Source organism: Akanthomyces muscarius, chromosome 6 (assembly GCF_028009165.1).
Source record: "Akanthomyces muscarius strain Ve6 chromosome 6, whole genome shotgun sequence".
Classification (NCBI taxonomy): domain Eukaryota; kingdom Fungi; phylum Ascomycota; class Sordariomycetes; order Hypocreales; family Cordycipitaceae; genus Akanthomyces; species Akanthomyces muscarius.
In genome coordinates this window covers 1,971,218-1,991,236 of record NC_079246.1, presented here as the reverse complement: position 1 = coordinate 1,991,236, position 20,019 = coordinate 1,971,218, and the positions used below count along the sequence as shown (strand labels likewise).

Sequence of the window (20,019 nt, the reverse complement as noted above, 5' to 3'; positions counted from 1 at the left end):
GAGACAGGAGAATGAACATGCATGCACGGCCGAGGCCCTTTTGATGGACCAACGGGGGGTTTCTTCAATCTGCAGAAGCCAAGGAAGTGATTTACGATGCATGACGGGGCGCTGCAGGAGAATACGAGTTGAGCTGGTGCTCCCATTTCTCGCTCTCTGCCCGTAGAGCCAATCAAAATACTTTATGCCCAGTGTGGCAGCCTGCTGCGGCGCAAGAGTGCCACGGCTACGCGATTGCGCCATTGGCCTGGACTACCAGGTTTCTAGTCGCAATTTACATTGGACCATAATATGTCGAGGAGGCTCCAGAAGATGGTTGGTGGCCCTTGTCAAGGAGCTGCAAGACAACGACTGGTCGCGGCGAAATTGTGGCGCCAACGTGTGTCTAGCTCGATAGCTTCCAGAATGGCAACACCCGTCGGCGCTAACTGCTGTGGCAGCCATTGGAATGGCTGAGGGATGAGACATTGCAGGACTGGGCTCTCTGGTGGTTCCGTCCAGTTCCGTCTGTCCTCCATCATGGGTGCTTGGCATTGGCAGGCTTGCTCTACATGATCGTTTCGGCTTGCATTAGAGTAACGCGATCAAATCGAATCTGCGGAGTGTAGATCCATGATCGCGTCCCAATATTCTTGTGCTTTTTTAGGCCTACATGTGTGTGCCCAGGGACATGCTGGAAGGCAATCATAGGGAGGGAAGGGGAGGGGCGTTTTGCCGAAGTGCGCCAGCCCTGTCGTGTTAGACATACACCCTTTCATTTTAGTAAGATGGTTGTCTGGCCCACAACACCATGGAACATCTCGTCTCCTCAATGCGGGGGATTCGAGGCACTAATGCAGCGCACGGCCGGACACAGTGCATCCGGGCAAGCCTCCCGCCAGCCCTTGTGGTTGGCTTTCCCCCAACCCAGCTGAGGATGCCACCCGACACATGTACTTCCAGGTTGACTGGCATGCCACACAGGCCCTGTCATGGCTGTTCCAGATTAAGACATGCTGTCATTGAGAGACAAACCTGCGCAGGGCACCTCACATGTCGCTCTCTTCTGCCGAAAGAGCACGCTTGCCCCAAAAGGCGCCTCGGGAGTATCCAGTCAACCTGTGCGGGGTAGTTGTGCCTTGCAGTAGCAGGAGTGAGGCTCCCGTTGTCGCCGCCCAGCAAACATCAAGCCACTCACTGAATTGAGCGTGCTGTAATCTGTAGTGCACAAGGCATTTTGTCGAGCTTGTCTTGTCACCCAACCCACGCTGTGGAGAAACCACCAGTGCCAAACCCCCACAGCCACCGCCGCCCATGTAAACTACCCTAAATAGAGGAATGATTTGGAGAATGGGAAAACTGCTTCATAAGTGTTTGAGGCTGGAGTAGGCGATACGGCTTGTGACATTGATGAGTGCCATCGCTGCATTGTGCATCGTTGCTGAGAACACCACTTCACGAGTTGCGGGCGGTTGGTAGAAGCTCTTGTGCATGTGCATGAATAAATTTGGACAGCGCAGCGCTTCAAATCAGAAACTGCTTGTTTCGTGTGATCGTCTAACAATACCATGGACCCTATATATTTCTCAAGTACATTTCTGCAACAACGCAAGACGAGACCTCCAAGTAGACCTAAGCAAACTCTCCGAGCCGCATCCTCCAGCAAAGGGCAGTCGCAAGTCCAATTCCGGACCGTTTCTTCAGATTGGCGACTAGCCAGTAGCTCAACCATAGTACAAAAAACCATCAGAAGATGACAAAAACTGCAGCGAGGGCAAGAGAAACAGTGAAGACGACTTGTGCGTGTCCAGAGGCAAGGCGTGAACTGGCCGACGTAGTCGTTTCATTGCGGCCATTGACGCAGTTCTGGTCTGAGAATTCGTCCTGAATATCGTTCAGAGTATCGATGATGCCCTGAGACAATGCTTGGGAGATGTCAACGGCAGCTGTGGGGACCCGGTTGTTGATGGCCTTGATCAATGAAGTTGCCCCCTGGTTGATGTTTCCTATTTGCAGTCGCACGACCTCGCACAGGTTCTGCTTCTCTATCGAGCCCTTGATGTTGCCCATGTTTTTCGTAAGGCCAGCCGACAACTGCGACATCTTGTGAACCGGCCCGATCAGATGGACGGTCTCGACAAAGGTCAGGTTCCCCGTGGCGTTGACGCTGGCAGTACCGCTCTTGATGGACTGAACGATGCGATCCGAGGCCTTGAGGAGGGTGGCCGGGTCAGCCTTGCCAGACTCGGCCACGGTGGACAGGCCCTTGACGGCATCTGTGACATTGGCCAGCACTGTCGTGATGACGTTGTAGTCTCGCGCGACTAGAGACTCTTGCATCGCAAAAGCGGCGCTGGCAAGAGCGCAGAAAACAAATGAGAGCCGCATACTGCTTTGCGACACGAGAGAGGCGAGATGTGAAGAAGGTGTTGCGAGGGTGCTTTTAGACTGTTGGAAAAGGAAAAAAAAGAGGCTCTTGAAGAAATCGATCGTTGCAGATTAGTGTTGAGCTATTGTCGGTTTGGGCAAGAGATGTAGTGCCGTCTATTTCCAGGACGGCACGAAAGGCGGGATAACCATTCGAAATAATGCTAATACAAATACAATGCGAGCGGGTGTACGGATACTGTTGAAACATCCGTTCACAGTTCCACTCACATTCTTGACGAGCATGAACTGGACTGTTGGGCTGTGTTTCCTAGAACACGCGCGCTACATATGTGGTCGTTGATGCGCTTGCCGAGGGATCTCTCGCCACCACCTACCAGTAGTACCATGCAGCACTGCACACGGGGGCCACACCAATACTCCTACCATGGGTGGCAAAGCTTGTGAAATGATCTGCCTGGCATGCGCGGGCTTGGCTCTCCGCACTTTCGTTTCTTCAAGTAGTTTGCGGCTCTCTGCATGCCCAATGCTCTGCGTGCAAGTGGCTTGATCTACCCCCCGCATTGAGCCGCGGTTGGATGAAGAGATTTCAAATCTTCCCCAGCGCCAGTGAGACCCAAGGATAGCATTGTTGCACATTTTTGATAGATCTCCTTGAAGGGTCATTGTCGCAGATCATCCTCCGCCACACCTGGCGAATACATGTGCACGGCTCACCACCGTTTCCACCCGATAGAGTCAACTCCGCAGATTTCTGTCTCTTTTTTATGTACAGTGCTTTCCCCTAAATCATCACACACTCTCTCTACACTGGTTTCCCCTTTTTCATGATTTGGTCCCTTCACTGCCAACCATGCCTTCTCTGTCAAAGTGGTTTTCCGGCTCGAATGAGAAGCTGAGCGCGCAAACAACGGCAACTACCATGGTTGAACTGCGCGAGGACTCATCGTCCCCTGGTGAAAAGAAACAATCCGATGAAGCTGCAAGAAATGAAGGCGGAAACTCGGTTCCGCTCGTTCCAATGCCCACAGCGGACCCAAGAGGTATGCGAGTCTCGATAGGCATGCGACGCAAGCGTTACTGACTCTTAAGCAGATCCTCTGAACCTCCCTACCTGGCGAAAGATGGCAGCGCTTGCGTCCCTGTGCCTTTTCGGTGCCATGGCAGCTGCAGCTGAACTGGTTCTCGGTGCCATGTTGCCCGTGTTCAGTTTTGAGTACGCTGGTATTAATCCGAAGCTGTTGACCAAGGTTCATCTACCCGAGGGTGTCAACGCGCTTACAATCCTTGCCGAGTTCCCTGGACCGCCCATCTGGGAGATCTATCTGCTGGCATCTCTCCCAATTTTGATGATGGGCGCAACCAACATCCTGCTCATTCCGCTTGCCATCGCCACAGGACGCCGTAACGTTCTACTCATTACTGGCGTTGTCGCTCTGGCAGGCTGTGTGGGATCCGGGTTCAGTACCTCTTTAGCAACGCATCTTGTCTGCCGTGTTATTCAGGCGGTCGGTGCGGGAACTATCGAAAGTTTGATCCCGTTCATTCTCCAGGACATCATCTTCTACCATCAACGCAACGCTGCCATTAGCGTCGTCTTTGCCACTCAGGTAAGCCTCAAAATTACCACTCGCTTCTCCTGCCAGTCATCAAAAAGCTAACTTATGTACGCCGCAAGGGCTTAATCATTGTTGCACTAGGTGTGGCGGCACCTTACGTTATTGGCTACGCCAGTTGGCGAGTCATCTACTTTGCAACTGCAGGTGCCGGTCTTCTGTTCTGGATTTGCCTGTTCTTTTTCTTGCCAGAGACGAGATTCGAGCGTTCAGAGGACGAGAATAGTAAGTTTGCTACGAAGACTATTCGTGATTTAGCCATGTTGACCCAGTCCATAGAAGGCATCCCGGCTGTGCCTCTCCGACCCGGCCAACACCGTCCCGATCTTGATCACGTCAGCTATCCTCCCCGTGCTTGGACGGATGACATCAAGCTTTTTCAGTGCAAGGTTGACTGGCGAAGTGGCACTGATGCTCTTTGGGCCTGCTTTCGCACTTTCTTCTACCCTCACATGCTTTTCGTCACGCTGTTGAACTCGGCCGTTATTGCTATGGCGCTTGCCGCTGGGTACACTGCAGCCCCGCAACTTCTAGCCGACCCATGGAGTTGGAACTTCTATCATCTGGGGTTCTGTTTGTTTCCGCTCATCATTGCTGCAGGCGCTTCCTTTCTCATCTCCGGATGGGGGGCTGATCGGGTTGCCAATTGGATGGCAAGGAAGAGCGGCAAGCGAAACCCGGAGTTCCAGGCCCTAAACCTGATTATTCCTTGTTTCGTCGGTCTTACAGGATGTATCATCTTTGGCATCTCTGGTGACAATCCTGCAGAATATCATTGGATGATGTTCCTCGTTGGTCTTGGAATGATCGGGTTCGCCTTCCTTGCCACAAACACCATCGGCATTGTTTACGTGTTGGAATCTTACCCTCATCTCACTGGGCCAGCATTGGTCAACATTGCATCTTTCCGTCTCATCGTGGCCTTTGTGCTCTCTTTCCGTGTCTCGGAGTGGGTTGCAGAGCTTGGATACCTTAAGACTTTCACCATGTATGCTGGGATTCTGGGTGCCTTCATCCTCTTCATCCCGGTTATCTACCTATGGGGCGCAAGCTGGAGAAAGCGCTGGCCTGCGCTTCCCAGAAACTGATCTATGATGCAAATATTAGGATCTGTAGCCTCTGAAGGAACACAGCGACACTATTGCAGGAGGATAGGGCTTGGAAATGAGAGTAGGGCTTTGGTTTATCATGTCGTCTATTGTTTGTATAGAAATAGAAAAATTTGACTTCAATGCATTTTCCTAATTCTAAATGCGTTTTCATTGTGCTGCACAGGACAGCCCAAAAAAGACAGGCCAGAGCGAGGTGCGCGTAATCAACGACGTAAACCGTATTATGACGGACTAATTCCTAGTTTTGAAGCTTTGATAATTTAATTGGGTTATCTAGCTGCTAATCTTCTCTACAAAAAGTCAAACTATCGTATTGTCTGAGCTGCCGTTTCCCCAACCAAATTCCTCAGGTCTCTACTTCAAGTTAGAGGTAATATCCAAGGAGAACAAAGAAACAGAACACTGTCTACTTACTTTTCCCGCCGTATGTCGTGATTGCAGTATTGAATGTATCGTCAATTTCCCCGAGAACCTGCTGTGCCACCGCTTGGAAATCTGCGCTTAGCTTGCCCGACACTTCCTTTCCAAGCACATCCGAGTCCTGCTTCAACTGATACAGGATCGCCACCACCACGGGGCTGAGCTCCTTCAAGTTGGGTTGGAGATCGGTAATCGTTTTCAGCACACCATTGATGACGGGCTGCAGGTTCAAGAAGTCGCCGCCGACATCAATGGAATGATCCTCAAAAGGAGGCGATGCTTTGGTGTCGTCTGTAGTGCTTAAAAGCAATTTGTGCACCTGAACAGAATCGACCTCGAGCTGGAGCGACCGGGCAATGCCTACTGAACCAGCCTGGATGCCCTTGGCATCGGTGTCCAGGTGCTGAAGAATGGCGCTAATGTTGGCGATGTCGTCTCGCACGGTTTGGAAATCAGCCGCCTTTGCGGCGACGAAGAGCCCGAACACGCCGAATAAACCCAGAAACCGCATGTTGTTTTTTCTTGCAAAAAGTTTGGAATATTTGGGAGAGATGCGAAGATGGGTACGTCGACGGATTGTCTTCAATTAAACCAAGACGATCCGCCGCCGGCGCTGTCTAGTGCGGCCTACCACTCCACCACACCCCCATCTGTCAAGGCGTTACATTGGCGGACTGTGCACACATATGTGCACCAGCACGCTCCCGATTCTACCGAGGGTGACTAAAAGCTTCCCCAGCTCGGATTCCAATGCCGTGACACATGCATCAATACGTATGACCAGTAGTGGGAGTAGCATGGTCTATGGCGGATAGGTCATTTAAGCCAGCCTAAGACTCGGTGGCCATCATTGGATTGTATACTAAGTCTCGACTTCGGACACTTCAACTCACAAAACTCTGTACTTGCAATCACTCAAAATGCGTTGGCTTTTTCTCGCGTCGATTGGCCTCACACAGGCAGTTGTCTCCGCCCAGACACCAGGTAAGCTTCTCACTCCGTCTCTTGAAATGTGTCGCAAAGATGGCTAAAAAGTGTCCTTGAAGTATCATCGGACCTGTTCGACAAATTGGTGCGATACACGGCATTTTCTGCCGCTGCGTATCAGGAAGATTGCGGAACACCACCATTTGGCTCTACCATTGTCAAGGGTGTCGACGATGCCACTACGGGTACTCATGCTACAATCTTCCGCGACGATAAAGCGAAGGAAATAATTGTTGCGTTTCGGGGTACCTCCTCGCCTAAGGAGCTCGACTCGGACCTTGCGTTCGCGCTTGTCCCCCTCAGTGCCCCTGGCACGAATTGCTCCGATTGCAAGGTAGGACGCGAATTCTTCGCTGAAGTCTGCAATCAATACTGATAAAACTCAATTCCTACAGGTCCACAATGGGTTTCAAAGCGCTTACACCTCAGTCATGAAGCCAATTGGAACCACTCTGCAGGGATTGCTCTGCGAGGAAGACTGGCGATTTGTTGTTACCGGTCATTCCCTTGGCGGGGGTATTGCCTCTATCGCGGCAACCTCCTTCGCGGGTATGGGCTTCCAGGTGTCCGAAGTATTCACCTTTGGTGAGCCGCGCAACGGCGATGCGGCTTGGGCCAAACACTACAACTCAGTGATCTCGGATGACCACTACTACCGTGTGACGCACTCTTCAGACGGAGTACCGCAGATTCCGCCAACGGTGCTGGGATATGCCCACCATTCTCCGGAATATTTCCAAAGCCAGCAGACAAACAACTCGGCTGAAACCACTTTGAAATGCGAAATTGACTCCCCGGTAAGACACTCACTTGCTGCCCCCTCCTTGAGTGAGGTGGAGCTGTATCTGCTTTACGAGTCTAACATGCTTGCGTATAGAAATGCAACGCCGGTCAAGATTTCGGAAGCACTCTGATCAATAATGCACACATCACATACAGCAACACCGTGATTGGTAGTGTCTTGTTTGTTCCTGCGTGTGGCGCAGTGTGGCCCTGAACGGGATGTGCTGTGTGCCGATCGAAAGAGAGGCTAGCTCGGCTAATAGAATATCAGCGATAATGCAGTAAATCGTACAATTGCATCGAGTTTATTCTTTCAGTAATTGTACAAAATGAAAAGTCTGGATAGAGAAGACAGTATTAGGTTCCTGCGGTAAATACCTTTTGATTAAGATCTATCTAGTTGGAGGCTTGTAATACGAAAGCTGTCCTGTAAATTGTTGCATTCCCAAAAGCCATTGCAAAAATTGCATGGCACAATCTATTCGATTTTCCTATCTGCATTTTAGAAAGTTGCGTAACTCTACTTACAGCGTTCTTTCGCTACGGCAGACGGAAGATGGGCTCTTGATCAGCGCCGTCTAGGCCTCTCCAATGTCGGGCTACTTCTTGGTGCCGAGACAGCCCGTGCAACTGCTGTAGGAATGGTCCGCCACACTAGACCAGTCATTGTATGCAGCAGACTACCCAAAAGCACGGAATGTCCTTTTCTGGGGTAGGTGGCGGGATGGGCAGGTACCTGCATCGGTGTGAGTGGAGAGATCAGCACGGTCGATGCCGAGAGATTCTCACATGTACTCCGCATCCTTTTATGGATGCACTGCAGCATATGTACCGGACTGATGCAGAATGTTATTACTTTCTACTGGGTAACTGCCGTGAGTTCTCCACTGTGTGGCAGCCTTTCCATTTTGGACTTCGCTGTCTATTTACTTTCCGAGCACAAGGTAAATGCTGCAGTGGGAAGCCGAGGACCAAGCTCACACACGCTCATTTATGCCAATCCCCGCCATTTTGCGAGATATTAGTAAATAAACAATATTCTGTCATTCTTGAAAGGCCGCCTATTCAAACTTTTCTGCCGTCTTTCTACCCTACTGGACGCATCGTTTGACCTCGTTGAATCCGCGAAACCCCAGCACCTGGACCAAAATGCAGTTCAAGACACTCCTCCCATTTTTCGTCGCGCCGGCCATCGGCCATCTGCTACAACGCGACGTGACAGGTGTGGTCAGCACTATATCAAAAATAACTGACCAGCTCAAGACCATGAATACGACACTCGACAAGATCCAGGGCCCCAACGACGCTCAAGCAGCTGTGGACTTTCAAAACCAGGCCATGGAGCTGCAGACTGAGCTTCAGACAGCCACGGACTCTGTCAAGAATTCGACGGCCTTCAGTGACCAGGATTCGTCCACTATTGCCTACTCCGTTGTCGGAATTACTGATGTTACATACGCGGTGCTTGGGAAGGTGACGGCGAAGCGGGACGTTTTCGATCAACTGGGCGGGAGCGCTATTACTGATTTTGTGCGGGATGAGTTGCAAGGTCTTCAAAACACCACGGATGCGTTCGCGGCAGCATTGACAGGCAAATTTGTCAAGACTGTTCAGGATGTTGCGCCCCTTCTTGTCTCGGCGCTGGACTTTCATTTTTATCAGACCATTCAAGTCTATGTGAAATAGGTTGGGGAGCCTGACTGCCGCAGCGACCGCTCGTTCGCCGCCGCGACACGCATAGTCCCGGCGATTAGCCATGAATACTTTCTTGCGTACAATTAAAAGAGGCACAATATCTAGATTTCTCATATCAGGATCTCAATTGCATTTAAAGCACTTAATTTTCCCAATCAACTGACGCCAGATTGTAGCATAGTTCTAGTTCTCGATGTTGCTCGTCGAACATATTGTGGCTGCTGGCAAGAGTTTCATCATCGGCGCCAGTCTCGGAAATGGTATTGGGCAGCTACGGGCCGGACATATTTACTCAACTTTTTCGAGTTGAATTGAAAAATCAAAGTACGCGAGAGTCAAGATACAAACATGGCACATGAGCATATTTTTGTTGTATCAGATTCCATTTAATGCTATCTATGTTGCCAAGCTATTATACTTCCGGCGCATTAATGAAACCAGCAGGCACGATCAATGATCCCCATCACTGACCTTGCTTACTGGGATATTAGTAGTGGCGGTCCAGACGAGTGGATCGGCGAGTGCCAGGGAAGCCAGGGAATGGCGAGGCGCCACCAGCAGCGCCGCCGTAGGCAGCAATACCTCTGTCGAACTGGGCATTGATCTGGCCGACGAGCTGGGTGGCGACGTCCTTGAAGTCGGCCGGGACCTTGGCAATGATGGCGTCGCCAAGCGCGGCGGTCGACGTCTTGAGGCCCTTGACCTGACCAGCAGCAATAGGGGTGACAATCAACAGCTTGTCAAACTTGGGCTTGACAGCGATGAAGGCATCAATCGCGGCAGTTGCATCGGTGATGATTGTGCCGACAGTGTCGGCAAGACCGACAGTGTCATCGGAAGAGAGAGGCTCGGAGCTATTGGCGGTCTTGGTAGTCTTGTCAATGGCAGACTTGAGGGTCAAGGTCGCGCCGAGGACGGGAATGGCGGCGAAGAGATCGCCTGAGAATCCCGTGAGGCTAGCAGTGAGAGCCTTGATGTCGGCGTCGACAGTCTTCAGCCCGTCGTTGATGGCCGCGCCATCGGCGAAGACCGTGGCGGCGAAGGCGACCGGGGCAATGAGCTTGGAGACGAGCATTTTGGCAAAGAGGTAGAGATAAGGTGAATGGGGTCAGTGAGTGATGATCAGCTTCTAAATCAGGACCATTCGAGAGCATCAGGAGTATTTATAGATGATCTTTACTCAAGCCAACGTTGACATGTACCAGTAATTTGAGGTTACGCTGATGTAATTCTGTGTTAGTTCGTACGGAATGTCGACACTACATGCGTTCATCATCCCCATGACCATTGAACATGGCAACCCTGTTCTGGAGGATGAGATGACAAAAACAAACCCCAAAATGTTCAAATTGAACAAGTGTCTCTAGACTAGGAAAGAGTTATGGTTGCATTTGCTCCACCGTACCTCGGCGATCAAACGTTTGCTGTCACATATGTGGTGACGAACTAAGACATGTGTGCCCATACATATGTACCCAGGGCCAAATCGAGGCACCTCCATTGACACCATACCACGCCAGTACCTAATTGGATTAGTCGCTAGCTCTTTAATTTATTGTTCATTTTGTGGCGTCGTTAAATGCAGCGAAATCAAGGCTCGTGTAAGTTCAGGCGTTCTCGAACTTGGAGTAATATGCGGCCCGCTTCTGCATGGCTGATCATATGTGGTCGTTCCCCAGACTCTCCCCCTCATTGCACTCCATTTCCCCGCATTCTGCAAGATAATACGCTATTGACCAAAAGTTGGAGACTGCAGGCTGTTATTAAACAATGAACTGCCGATGAGCCGCATTTCAGCCACCAAAATTCCGCCATGACACCGGAGGACCGTGCCTTGGTCCTGCGCTTGGTGTGCAATGACAGAACGGCAAACACTTGCAATATGAATTATATCTCTCAGCTGAAATCAATTGGCTTAATTGCTCGGCTTCGAAGAACCACACATGTGCCAAGGTTGGCCTTGACAGTCATTGAACTGGATACATAAAAAGGCATGGATCAGCTGGTTTCATTTCCAAATCAGCAGCATCCTCTGGCAGCTTCGCAGATCACACTTCAACGAACACTCTTTCTTCACTTACAGAAATTCTCATATCTACAATGAAGTTCCTCTCTCTGTTCTTCGCCACCGGCATTGCTGCCGGCGTCCTCCCCCGTGATCTCGCCACCATCCAAGGCGTCCTCAACGGTGTTGGTGCTGACCTTCAAGGCCTGACCACTGCCACCACGGGCTTCACTGGAGACCCTTCTGCGCTTCTCGATGCCTCCAACAAGGTCATCCAGGACCTGAAGGATGGCGATGCCAAGATTCAGCCTCTACCTGCTCTGACCCTGAACGAAGCTCTTGGTCTCACCGGGCCCGCCAAGGATCTGCAGACCAAGGGCGACGCTCTCCTCGCTGCCATCAAGGACAAGAAGAGCGCCCTGGCCGCCGCTGGCCTGTGCGACGTCACCCTGCTCCAGGTCACCGACCTCAGCAATGCCTCTGACGCTCTGATCAAGACAGTCGTCTCCAAGGTCCCCGCGGCTGCGCAGTCCATTGCTCAGAGCCTTGTCGCTCCTCTCCAGAAGGATCTTGCCGAAGCTAAGGACCTGTTCAGCCCTGCCAACTGCCAGAACGGTGGCGGCGGCGGCAGCCCGACTACTCAGCCCACCACCACTGCGGCTCCCACCACCACTGCGGCTCCCACTTCCACGAAGCCGCCTGGCACTACGTCGGCTCCTACTACTCCTCCCGCTACAACGACTGGAACTACTCCCACCACCACCAAGCCTGGCCCCGGCAACGGAACCTGCCCTGCTGCTTCTACTGTCACTGTCACCTCTACCGACACCAAGGACTGCACTCCCACTCCGACTTGCACCAAGACTGCCCCCGTCACCGTGACGACTACAACCAAGGCTTGCCCTACTGGATCTAAGCTGCCTTTCTAAAAGATGCACTGATGGGTTCTATTTCTTGGCTGCGCGATAGTTCCTTGTGAGTTTTGTTTAGATGAGAGTTACATGTTGAGTTTGGGCGAGCCAGAAAGTTTTAGTGCTGTGGCGGATCAACTTATACAAAAGACACAGAGTTTATGAATACATATTTTCTGAATACATTTCTCCTTATTGCCTGTGAATTACAACTATTGATACTCTCGTTTCTAAACGGTCACTACTACATCAATACTGCCCATAATCTGCTTCAGCCAGTTTTCTTCCTCGACATCCACCCCAACAAACTTTGTCTCGCCACTTGACACTTCACCTGCAATAGACCCATGCAGAGTCAGGCTTGATTGTCCGCGTTGTACATGTGTTGCCCCCTTTTGCTCTCCAATCCGGCGTCCGTCTTTATCTTGCACTTCGTATATCACAGTTCCGAGATCAACTTCGAACTGGGACGGATTCATCATCGAGATGGTGCTTTTCATGCCACCCGCGTCTGGTTCCATTTTGAGTAGTGTTGTCTGTAGTAGTTTGAGACCCTTGAGATGAATCACCTTGTTATAAACAATGGTAGACTTCATGCCCATGGACTTGACTGTGGTGTGGCCGTTTTCTAGTCGTAGGATCAAATCTTCATCTTTCATGATGGCTTCAACGAACGCTTTGAAAGCGTCCATGTCTATGATGCCTATCTTCTGCTCAACGATGGTGACATCGGCACCAAAAGAGCCCATCTTTATGGAGGGCACATCCAAACGGCCAAACGCACCGCGAGGTCCTACCAAGTCAACCGTCATCGCCGAAATGGTAGCCGTCGCCACACCAATTTTGGTCGCTTTGCCTTTCATAGACATCGAGAAAGAGCTGGTCACGTATTAGTTTGTGTGTATTCTATAAGCTTTGGTAGCTCACCTTTCAGTAGCCTTGGTGATTTTGATCAGTTCGATCTCCAACTTGCTCTTGTTCAGAATTGCTTGAGTAATGGCGTTCATTTTGACAAGAACTAAAGAATCTTGTCGCAAAGCTGCGTATATTCTTTAGAAGCAGTCAGAGCTGTACCTGAGGAAATAGCTTTCGGTCGCGAGGTGATGCAGTAATAATGTGAAAGCTTAAAAGAAGTGTACGAGTAATATATTATATATACAGCTATTTAAGTGATGGCTGTCATCTCAAGCACTCTCAACACTCGTCTTTCGAATTGTTGAGGTACACAGGCGTGTGCGTGTTGCCCTACGCGTCCGCCTTGTGTTTTCGGATCAAGAGATTGCTGCCGCGTCATTTTCTGGGTGCTATGGGCTGCTTTCATGGTTCCCATCACATGTGTTTAGAATGACTTTCTTATCGTGTCATTCGGTGAGTCATATCACGTGTCTGCATTTCCTTCATACCCGCGGCAATTGCCATCACTCTCCCGAGCAAGTTCGGCTCATTTTGGCCACGCTACTCAACCGCATTTGACGTGACATTTACTCTTTGAACTTGTCTTACACGTACATACATTACATTAAAAAGCATTCGTTGGTTGATCCGTACAAAACTATCTGCACAACGAAGTGTTATACTAATCTTTGCGCTGGTCGGAGCCATAGTGTCTATACCCATCGACGATGAAACAATGTTTAGATGGTATTCATTATCCATTAGCTAGTCTTTTCTATAATGAAAATTTCTATTGAGTTTCTATGCGTTGCTCTATAACGTGATTAAGCGGCCTCTTGCAGCATCAAGCGCCTCCAGTTGGCCACCCGGACAACCCTCAAAACCACATTACTGCCAGCCGCGCAGAAGCTTGCTTGCTACATGCGCATTGCAGTTTTCCTCGCCACAGAACAAGTCTTAAAAGATTGGCATCGTGACTTGTTCATTCCATTCGATATTGGCATGATAACACTCGACACGGTCGCGGCAAGTGCCGAAAATGCGGTCCCATAGTCTGGTCTGCTTGCCATAGTTGGCACTGGTCTTCCATCCCTTGCGGTGATGCAGATCATGGTCTTCAATGATGAGCTCGGCCGCGAACATGCGAAGTAGCCAGTTGAATGGATTTGGGGGTGTTGCAGCCATGCGGAGACCACTGTGGCCAGCAAGTTCGGCCCAGACAATGTATTGATGGCACACCCACCACTCGTAGAATCCCATCGGAAAGCCTATGAACTTCATAGTAAAGTAGGCCAACAAGGGGATACCAGCAATGTCGAAGAGTTCTTGCTCAGTGTCGGCGTATAGTGTGAGGAGCGGGTTTGGGTGCTTGGTCAAATGATGGGTGCGGTGGTACTGCCAGAGTCTTTCCACAGTGTGCATCAGCCGGTGGTACCAATAAAACCAAAAGTCGAGGATGATCGCGTAAAGACCGGTCTCGAGCGGCAGGAGATATAGATTCATGGATGCAGGAACCTTGCCGACTTGATAGGCCAAGAAAACGGTAAAGACTGGTCGGAAAGTAGAGGTCGACACGAGCGATCGAAACACTTTGATGACACTAGAGTCTGGGACACCATCGCGTTCATGAACATCGCCATCGAGAAAGCCTGTCTGCTCACCAATCTTGCGCAAGAGATGCAATTCGCGAATGGCATTGAGCTTGAAGGCAAGAGCGTAAAACACAACTGCCTGTAAGGTGGTGAAGTTGCGGCCGGTGTAGGTGTAGTATAGCTGGTGCAGCAAGATCGGCGCAAAGGCATGCGCAAGAATCCACCGATGCTGATACCAGTCATTCAGGTAGGGCACCTTGTCGGTCTTTGGGTGCACCGGTATCTGCTTGTCGAGATCGACGTGGTGAAGACGAAAGATTTCGTAAAACCAATGGACAATGTTCCATTCCGAGCGGTCTTTCTGCCGCCAGGTGGACGCTATGGAGTCCTTGGGGTTTCGCTGCGCGCTCATCTTGTGTAGCTGTCTCTTGATTCGTAAATTGAATAGAAACCAAAGTGTCTAGACGTTCTTTCCGAGCGAACGCAAAGGGGAAAAGAGGCGGCCTTTATGAAGCCAGCATTTGCCACCTCGGGTCGCCACAACACCCTTATATCCACGGCAAACCACGCGCAATTATGTTCTGCAATAAAAGAGCTCTGCCATACAGACTTCATAATTCTCACATACCTTGGTCTCCTCACCGAGGCATACGTGTCGCCACACGTAATAGTCGCATTTGCTCGGGTGTCGACGTCTCGGTACCATCACATGTAGTGCCTCGGCATGCTGATCGGCAACCCCTCGACAATGGGTTGGGTATCAAGACGTCGACAGTTAGCCTGGCCAGACCCCTTGCGTAATCTTGAGATAAGATTGCTCTAATGCAACCCAGAGATAGAAGAAGAAAATTTTCTTCTTCGTGTCTGGCCCCCAAATTCATCCGAGTGGCGATGCTGGCTAACTACCCTGTAACTTGCTTGCTTTGACAGCTTCTACTCTGCCACCTTAGCACTCAGCTCCGTAGTCCAAGTGTATGAGTGATAACTAGATAGTATATGAAATGAGGCCATAGATGCGTATTACTTGTTGCGGTATGCGATGGTACTTGTGCTGTCTCCAGCAAACACAATGACAACATCTTGATAGGGCTAGCTAGTATGTTGCGAGAGGAGCCGCAGGGCTGTTAGTGGCGGGGGTAAGCCGCAACTGGTGCCAACAGATCAACGGCCAGGCTGAGTGCGTATACCTAACCCAAGAACAAAGTATGATAACGTAGCTCGTTTTACGAGTCCCTCCGCGCGTTGCTCAGAATGTGCCGAGGTCTGTTTTCAGGGCGGGTGGGGACGGCATGGCTGATCTTGGCATCGTCCTTCCGCAATCTCGTTGAGACTAGTGAACATTGCTGGCTGACGCGTCGGTTCATGCACTTCTCTTACGATTTACAGTGGACGTGACGTGCTTGCTTCAGCCCTGGGGCCTTTGTCTGAGACGAGGGCCCATTGCGTTCGTGACTGTATCTGCGGTCGGTTATTTTATCAGCCTTGTTGCGAATTCTCGCTGAATCACTTAAAAAATTTCAGCTTTCTTGATGGGGTTTCCGTAATTGGCCAAAACGGCCATCTCCTGTTTCGCTGATTGCAAATTGCGCTCGTATGGCTAGAGGTGCGCAGTAGTTCGCGGTTACAGCACGCGGCGCGAAGATTTGCGACCAGTCCGAAGCCTCACTTCGGGCTTTTTCAAACTCTCTGAAATGACCGCCATCCTCAGCCCTACCAAGTACATGCGCGTCAGTTTCCTGGCCATCGCCTCACTGATGATCAGCTCCTCGGCTAGTCGGTGGCTGGTGGCTGGTGGCTGCACACTGCCACACAGTGCACGGCTTTCGGTAAACTGTGGATCTTGCCCTCTTCACCACGGAACGCTTTAACTTGCCTTCCGGATTTTCTATCGCTTCAATCCACTTTGCGCGGCGAGCTCACTCCTCTTCCTAACCAGCTTTTCACCTCTACGAACTACTTGGTTCAGAATCCCCAAAGCATACCCATGACCTGAGAGGACGACTGCGTGCTGCAGAACTCTCCTCTTCAGCTTTGACACATGCAAAGTCGATAGAACCGTGCGACCCCGCCAGCTGGCCTTGTGAGGAACTGCCGCGCGTTTTGTCCACTTTCCCAGCTGTCAGCGGAATTCGTCATCATGGTACGAGCCTCTTCCTAACGACCTGATGAACAATGGCTCACTGTTGTCTTCCGTACAGACATCTTCAGTTTCTACCGCCACTCCGGCGAAGCATCCCTTCGAAAGGCGCGTCGACGAAATCAAGTCGCCCAAAAGGTAAGACAATTTTTTCTCGCACCTTGCAACAACTCCACCCAGCACGCTCGCCTTATATGATGATTTTATCAAATGGGAATCTCTCCTAGATTTTAATGCGGAGAAACCGATATTTATCTTCTTCTTGTCTGACAGGCAAAATTTTCAAAACTTCTTCATACTCTCGCATCTTCCCAACGGCGCAGCTAACAATTGCATCATTAGTGATATCAATGCCTTGATCCTAGACTACTTGACCATGGAAGGCTACCCCAATGCTGCTGCAAGATTTTCCAAAGAGGCAAATCTGCAACCTCAGCAAGATATAGCTTCCATTCGTACCCGACAGGCAATACAGAACTGCATTCACAGTGGAAATATACAGTCTGCCATTGAGATGCTCAATGAGTTAGACCCCGAGGTAAGACACATCACTTTTGGCATCTCCCTTTCGAAATGATTAAAACACGAGTTATACATGCACCACGCATATGGGCCGGCATCGGTCCGTGATGATAAACAACCACTTACTTCATGATTTCATCTCTTCACTTAACCCTCATGTACCTGCTTCCATTGACGAGCCAACGCTGACGAAAGACAAAAGATACTCGACGCAGATAAAGCCTTGCACTTTTCTCTCCTGCGTTTGCAGCTTGTCGAGCTAATCCGGGCTTGCAATGCTTCGGGAGGTGACATCAGTCCGGCACTGAAATTTGCCACTGAGCAGCTGGGCCCACGTGCCCCCACAAACCCCAAATTTCTTGAAGAGCTGGAGAAGACCATGGCTCTTCTGCTTTTTCCGCCAGAAACTCTCGAGCCGCAATTAGCCGCATTGTTGAATCCTGAGCTTCGGCGGGATGCGGCGGACAGCGTCAACCGTGCGATTCTAGAGCGACAGTCAACGAGACGTGAGGCAGCGATTCGTCAGCTTGTAAAGATGCGGGCCTGGGCAGAGTCTGCGGCCCGGGAGCGTAACATCGGCTTGCCGGAACGCCTCGATGTTGGCCTAACTGCCGACGACGCTGATCGACGCCACACAAACCCTGAAAACGGGCACGAACCTATGGTGACGGTATGATGATTATGATTATGAACGGGACAGGTGTTTCATTGTTTACCCAGGATCTGTGATCCGACCATGTAATTTGTAAAGTTTCTGCGCGGCGCTTGATTTGGAGTCTTCAGTTGGCTACACGTTCACGGCAGTCCGTGATTGCTACAGGTGTAGCCTGATTTTTATACCTGATACCTCATTGCCGTACTGGCAACATTTATTTGCTATCCTCTGCTTATCAAACACTACGCAGATTCTGACGTAGCGGTGTGATGATCGCACAGCATCTCAATAGAACACATGGGAAAGTAATTTGTTGATTGAGAACAAATGGGATATTTACAGAGTCTATTGTAACAAAACAAATGGTACCACGCTCTTACTTCGTGCGAATATGCTTGAGCTTGCGGGCGCTGTAGAGGAAGTTGTTGGCGTAAGCCTTGGGGGTGAACTTCCGGGTGTTCGGCTCCTGCACGAAGAACTCGTAGCCCTGCTTCTCAGCAAAGTGAATGGCATCCTCCTTGGTCTCGAAGCTGAGATGTGTGCCCTGCATGTAGTCACCAGACGACTGCCATCCCATCAGAGGGTTCTCCCAGCGGTGGCCCTTGGGAAGAATATCCCAGTCCATGCGCCAATCGTGGCCCCTCCAGGTTCCAGACTGCGTGGCGGCCTTGGACTCCTTGTATATTCTGCATAGGTTAGCATCCAATCCTTTCGGTAGGTTGAAGCCCGAATCGAAGTTTTCGGGAGGCTTACCTGACGGTACGAGCCTGAAGCTCCATGGGAGCGCCGGAGGTGACGGCGGCGGAGCGAACATCGTCAGTGCCGTCCTGGATGGTTCTCGGTACGGGGGTAAAGGTCCTGCGGCAGCGGTTAACACAGTTGCAAGTTCTGTCATGGATGTGGGCTCGGGCGCGCTCACGAGGTAGCCTTGTCGTGGGGAGTGTCGAAGTCGGGCTGGTTGGCGTCGCTGGGCGTGCCAGTAACTTCCTTCTCGCTGTGCTTGGCGATAGAGCTCTGGAAGCGCTGGGCGGTCATAGGCACCGCCAGACGGGGCGCGGCGGCGCTTCGCAGAATGCGGGCAACGCCCTGGGATCGGAGAGCAGCCATGATGGATTGTTGTTGCTGCGCAATTGACGACGAAGCGAGTCTTTTTTTTTCTCTCTCTTGAGATGAGCAGTGCGGCGTCGATGGAAACTGGAGCACAGTTGCAGGCTGGCGGCATGCAAAGCAGCTTAGGGCGGGTGCTGATTGGCTGGCAATGGAGCGACGTTTTGCCGAGACGAGTGCTTTTCGGAACGGCGACTCTTTAGCCTGGTAGAGCACCACCACCACTTCAACTTCTTGAAATTGAACAGCCCGCACGACCGTCGACGGAACGAAGTCGCAGGAAAAAATCAACTTGACTGCATCATACACAGGTTCAGCCAACAACCGACATCATGAGCTTCGTCACCCGCCGTGGTCTTTCCACCCTCATCCCTCCCAAGGTAAGCAACGCCATTTTTCGCTGGCCTCCCCCGTGATGACCCGGAGCTCGCCTTGATAGTCAATTGCTAACTGAAATCGTAACAGGTCGCCTCTCCCAAGGTACGAAGCCAACTACCCCATATCCGACCAGTTTTTCGCCATCGTCGCGATGCGAAACGCTTCCCAATGGCCGATTGACCTATCGCCGAGACGCGCCGAACATGCTACAGCTCGAGCGCAGGCGCCCCGACATTGAAACCGACGACGCTGACATTGGAAAATTATTAGGCTATTGGTGGTGCCCCCGACGCTATGCGTATGCAGCGTGTCGTCAGCTTCTACGAGAAGCTTCCTCGTGGCGCCGCCCCTGAGGCCAAGGCCAAGGGCCTTCTCGGTCGCTACCAGGCCCGCTACTTTGGCAAGAAGGCCTCTGCTACCCGTATGGATACTCGCTCCGAGGGCCGGGCTTCTAAGGAGAAGCACTGGTACTGTTTTGCAGGACAGTTCTCGCTAACATGCTGCTAGCCATCATTCACGCCATTGTCTTCCTCGTCGGTATTGGTTACGCCCAGAACTACTACTTCCACCTGCGTAAGACGACCCTGCAATCAATTGTTGACGACTGCTGAAAGAAACATGGCTAACTTAAAACTTGCAGGTCACCACAAGAACAACGCTCACTAAAGAGCTCCCTCGGTAAAGCGAAGCACATTCGGTGGCAACGGAGGGGCTGTGTAAATAGACTCTTAGAGGGTGTTGTCATTCCACACCTGTACTTCCTTTTGTAACAACTCAAACATTATTCAAAACATCTGGACTCTGTTGTGGTTTGGCTCGTGCATGTTGTATACCTAAG

General features: G+C 51.0%; 12 protein-coding genes across 13 annotated transcripts; 6 read left to right on the top strand and 6 right to left on the bottom strand.

Moving 5' to 3' along the window:
* Positions 1 to 1,725: 1,725 nt before the first annotated feature.
* On the bottom strand, positions 1,726 to 2,367 carry LMH87_000697 (uncharacterized protein; the record flags this gene model as incomplete). The annotated part of the gene is made up of 1 exon (XM_056198650.1): positions 1,726 to 2,367. The coding sequence occupies one exon, from the start codon at positions 2,365 to 2,367 to the stop codon at positions 1,726 to 1,728; it is 642 nt and encodes a 213-aa protein (XP_056055580.1).
* An 853-nt stretch (positions 2,368 to 3,220) lies between these two features.
* On the top strand, positions 3,221 to 5,071 carry LMH87_000696 (uncharacterized protein; the record flags this gene model as incomplete). Its single annotated transcript, XM_056198648.1, has 4 exons — positions 3,221 to 3,410; positions 3,463 to 3,977; positions 4,046 to 4,208; positions 4,263 to 5,071. 4 exons carry the CDS (start codon positions 3,221 to 3,223, stop codon positions 5,069 to 5,071), a joined length of 1,677 nt encoding a protein of 558 aa, XP_056055579.1.
* Positions 5,072 to 5,441: 370 nt separating this feature from the next.
* LMH87_000695 (uncharacterized protein) lies at positions 5,442 to 6,026 on the bottom strand (the record flags this gene model as incomplete). The annotated part of the gene is made up of 2 exons (XM_056198647.1): positions 5,442 to 5,449; positions 5,510 to 6,026. The coding sequence occupies 2 exons, from the start codon at positions 6,024 to 6,026 to the stop codon at positions 5,442 to 5,444; spliced, it is 525 nt and encodes a 174-aa protein (XP_056055578.1).
* A 409-nt stretch (positions 6,027 to 6,435) lies between these two features.
* On the top strand, positions 6,436 to 7,499 carry LMH87_000694 (uncharacterized protein; the record flags this gene model as incomplete). The annotated part of the gene is made up of 4 exons (XM_056198646.1): positions 6,436 to 6,499; positions 6,562 to 6,836; positions 6,898 to 7,299; positions 7,380 to 7,499. The coding sequence occupies 4 exons, from the start codon at positions 6,436 to 6,438 to the stop codon at positions 7,497 to 7,499; spliced, it is 861 nt and encodes a 286-aa protein (XP_056055577.1).
* Positions 7,500 to 8,434: 935 nt separating this feature from the next.
* On the top strand, positions 8,435 to 8,971 carry LMH87_000693 (uncharacterized protein; the record flags this gene model as incomplete). The annotated part of the gene is made up of 1 exon (XM_056198645.1): positions 8,435 to 8,971. The coding sequence occupies one exon, from the start codon at positions 8,435 to 8,437 to the stop codon at positions 8,969 to 8,971; it is 537 nt and encodes a 178-aa protein (XP_056055576.1).
* A 405-nt stretch (positions 8,972 to 9,376) lies between these two features.
* Positions 9,377 to 10,055, bottom strand: LMH87_000692 (uncharacterized protein; the record flags this gene model as incomplete). Its single annotated transcript, XM_056198644.1, has 3 exons — positions 9,377 to 9,397; positions 9,452 to 9,459; positions 9,563 to 10,055. 3 exons carry the CDS (start codon positions 10,053 to 10,055, stop codon positions 9,377 to 9,379), a joined length of 522 nt encoding a protein of 173 aa, XP_056055575.1.
* A 1,025-nt stretch (positions 10,056 to 11,080) lies between these two features.
* On the top strand, positions 11,081 to 11,914 carry LMH87_000691 (uncharacterized protein; the record flags this gene model as incomplete). Its single annotated transcript, XM_056198643.1, has 1 exon — positions 11,081 to 11,914. The coding sequence occupies one exon, from the start codon at positions 11,081 to 11,083 to the stop codon at positions 11,912 to 11,914; it is 834 nt and encodes a 277-aa protein (XP_056055574.1).
* A 478-nt stretch (positions 11,915 to 12,392) lies between these two features.
* LMH87_000690 (uncharacterized protein) lies at positions 12,393 to 12,903 on the bottom strand (the record flags this gene model as incomplete). The annotated part of the gene is made up of 3 exons (XM_056198642.1): positions 12,393 to 12,407; positions 12,466 to 12,775; positions 12,824 to 12,903. 3 exons carry the CDS (start codon positions 12,901 to 12,903, stop codon positions 12,393 to 12,395), a joined length of 405 nt encoding a protein of 134 aa, XP_056055573.1.
* An 844-nt stretch (positions 12,904 to 13,747) lies between these two features.
* On the bottom strand, positions 13,748 to 14,794 carry LMH87_000689 (uncharacterized protein; the record flags this gene model as incomplete). 2 transcript variants are annotated; one of them, XM_056198640.1, is made up of 1 exon in its annotated part: positions 13,748 to 14,794. In XM_056198640.1, one exon carries the CDS (start codon positions 14,792 to 14,794, stop codon positions 13,748 to 13,750), a length of 1,047 nt encoding a protein of 348 aa, XP_056055571.1. The 2 variants fall into 2 exon arrangements, with proteins under 2 accessions (XP_056055571.1, XP_056055572.1); XM_056198641.1 differs by having other exon boundaries at positions 13,748 to 14,212.
* Positions 14,795 to 16,519: 1,725 nt separating this feature from the next.
* Positions 16,520 to 17,717, top strand: LMH87_000688 (uncharacterized protein; the record flags this gene model as incomplete). The annotated part of the gene is made up of 4 exons (XM_056198639.1): positions 16,520 to 16,522; positions 16,581 to 16,657; positions 16,862 to 17,057; positions 17,244 to 17,717. The coding sequence occupies 4 exons, from the start codon at positions 16,520 to 16,522 to the stop codon at positions 17,715 to 17,717; spliced, it is 750 nt and encodes a 249-aa protein (XP_056055570.1).
* Positions 17,718 to 18,072: 355 nt separating this feature from the next.
* LMH87_000687 (uncharacterized protein) lies at positions 18,073 to 18,803 on the bottom strand (the record flags this gene model as incomplete). Its single annotated transcript, XM_056198638.1, has 3 exons — positions 18,073 to 18,382; positions 18,450 to 18,554; positions 18,616 to 18,803. 3 exons carry the CDS (start codon positions 18,801 to 18,803, stop codon positions 18,073 to 18,075), a joined length of 603 nt encoding a protein of 200 aa, XP_056055569.1.
* Positions 18,804 to 19,135: 332 nt separating this feature from the next.
* Positions 19,136 to 19,847, top strand: LMH87_000686 (uncharacterized protein; the record flags this gene model as incomplete). The annotated part of the gene is made up of 5 exons (XM_056198636.1): positions 19,136 to 19,183; positions 19,269 to 19,283; positions 19,452 to 19,602; positions 19,689 to 19,754; positions 19,822 to 19,847. The coding sequence occupies 5 exons, from the start codon at positions 19,136 to 19,138 to the stop codon at positions 19,845 to 19,847; spliced, it is 306 nt and encodes a 101-aa protein (XP_056055568.1).
* Positions 19,848 to 20,019: the final 172 nt, after the last annotated feature.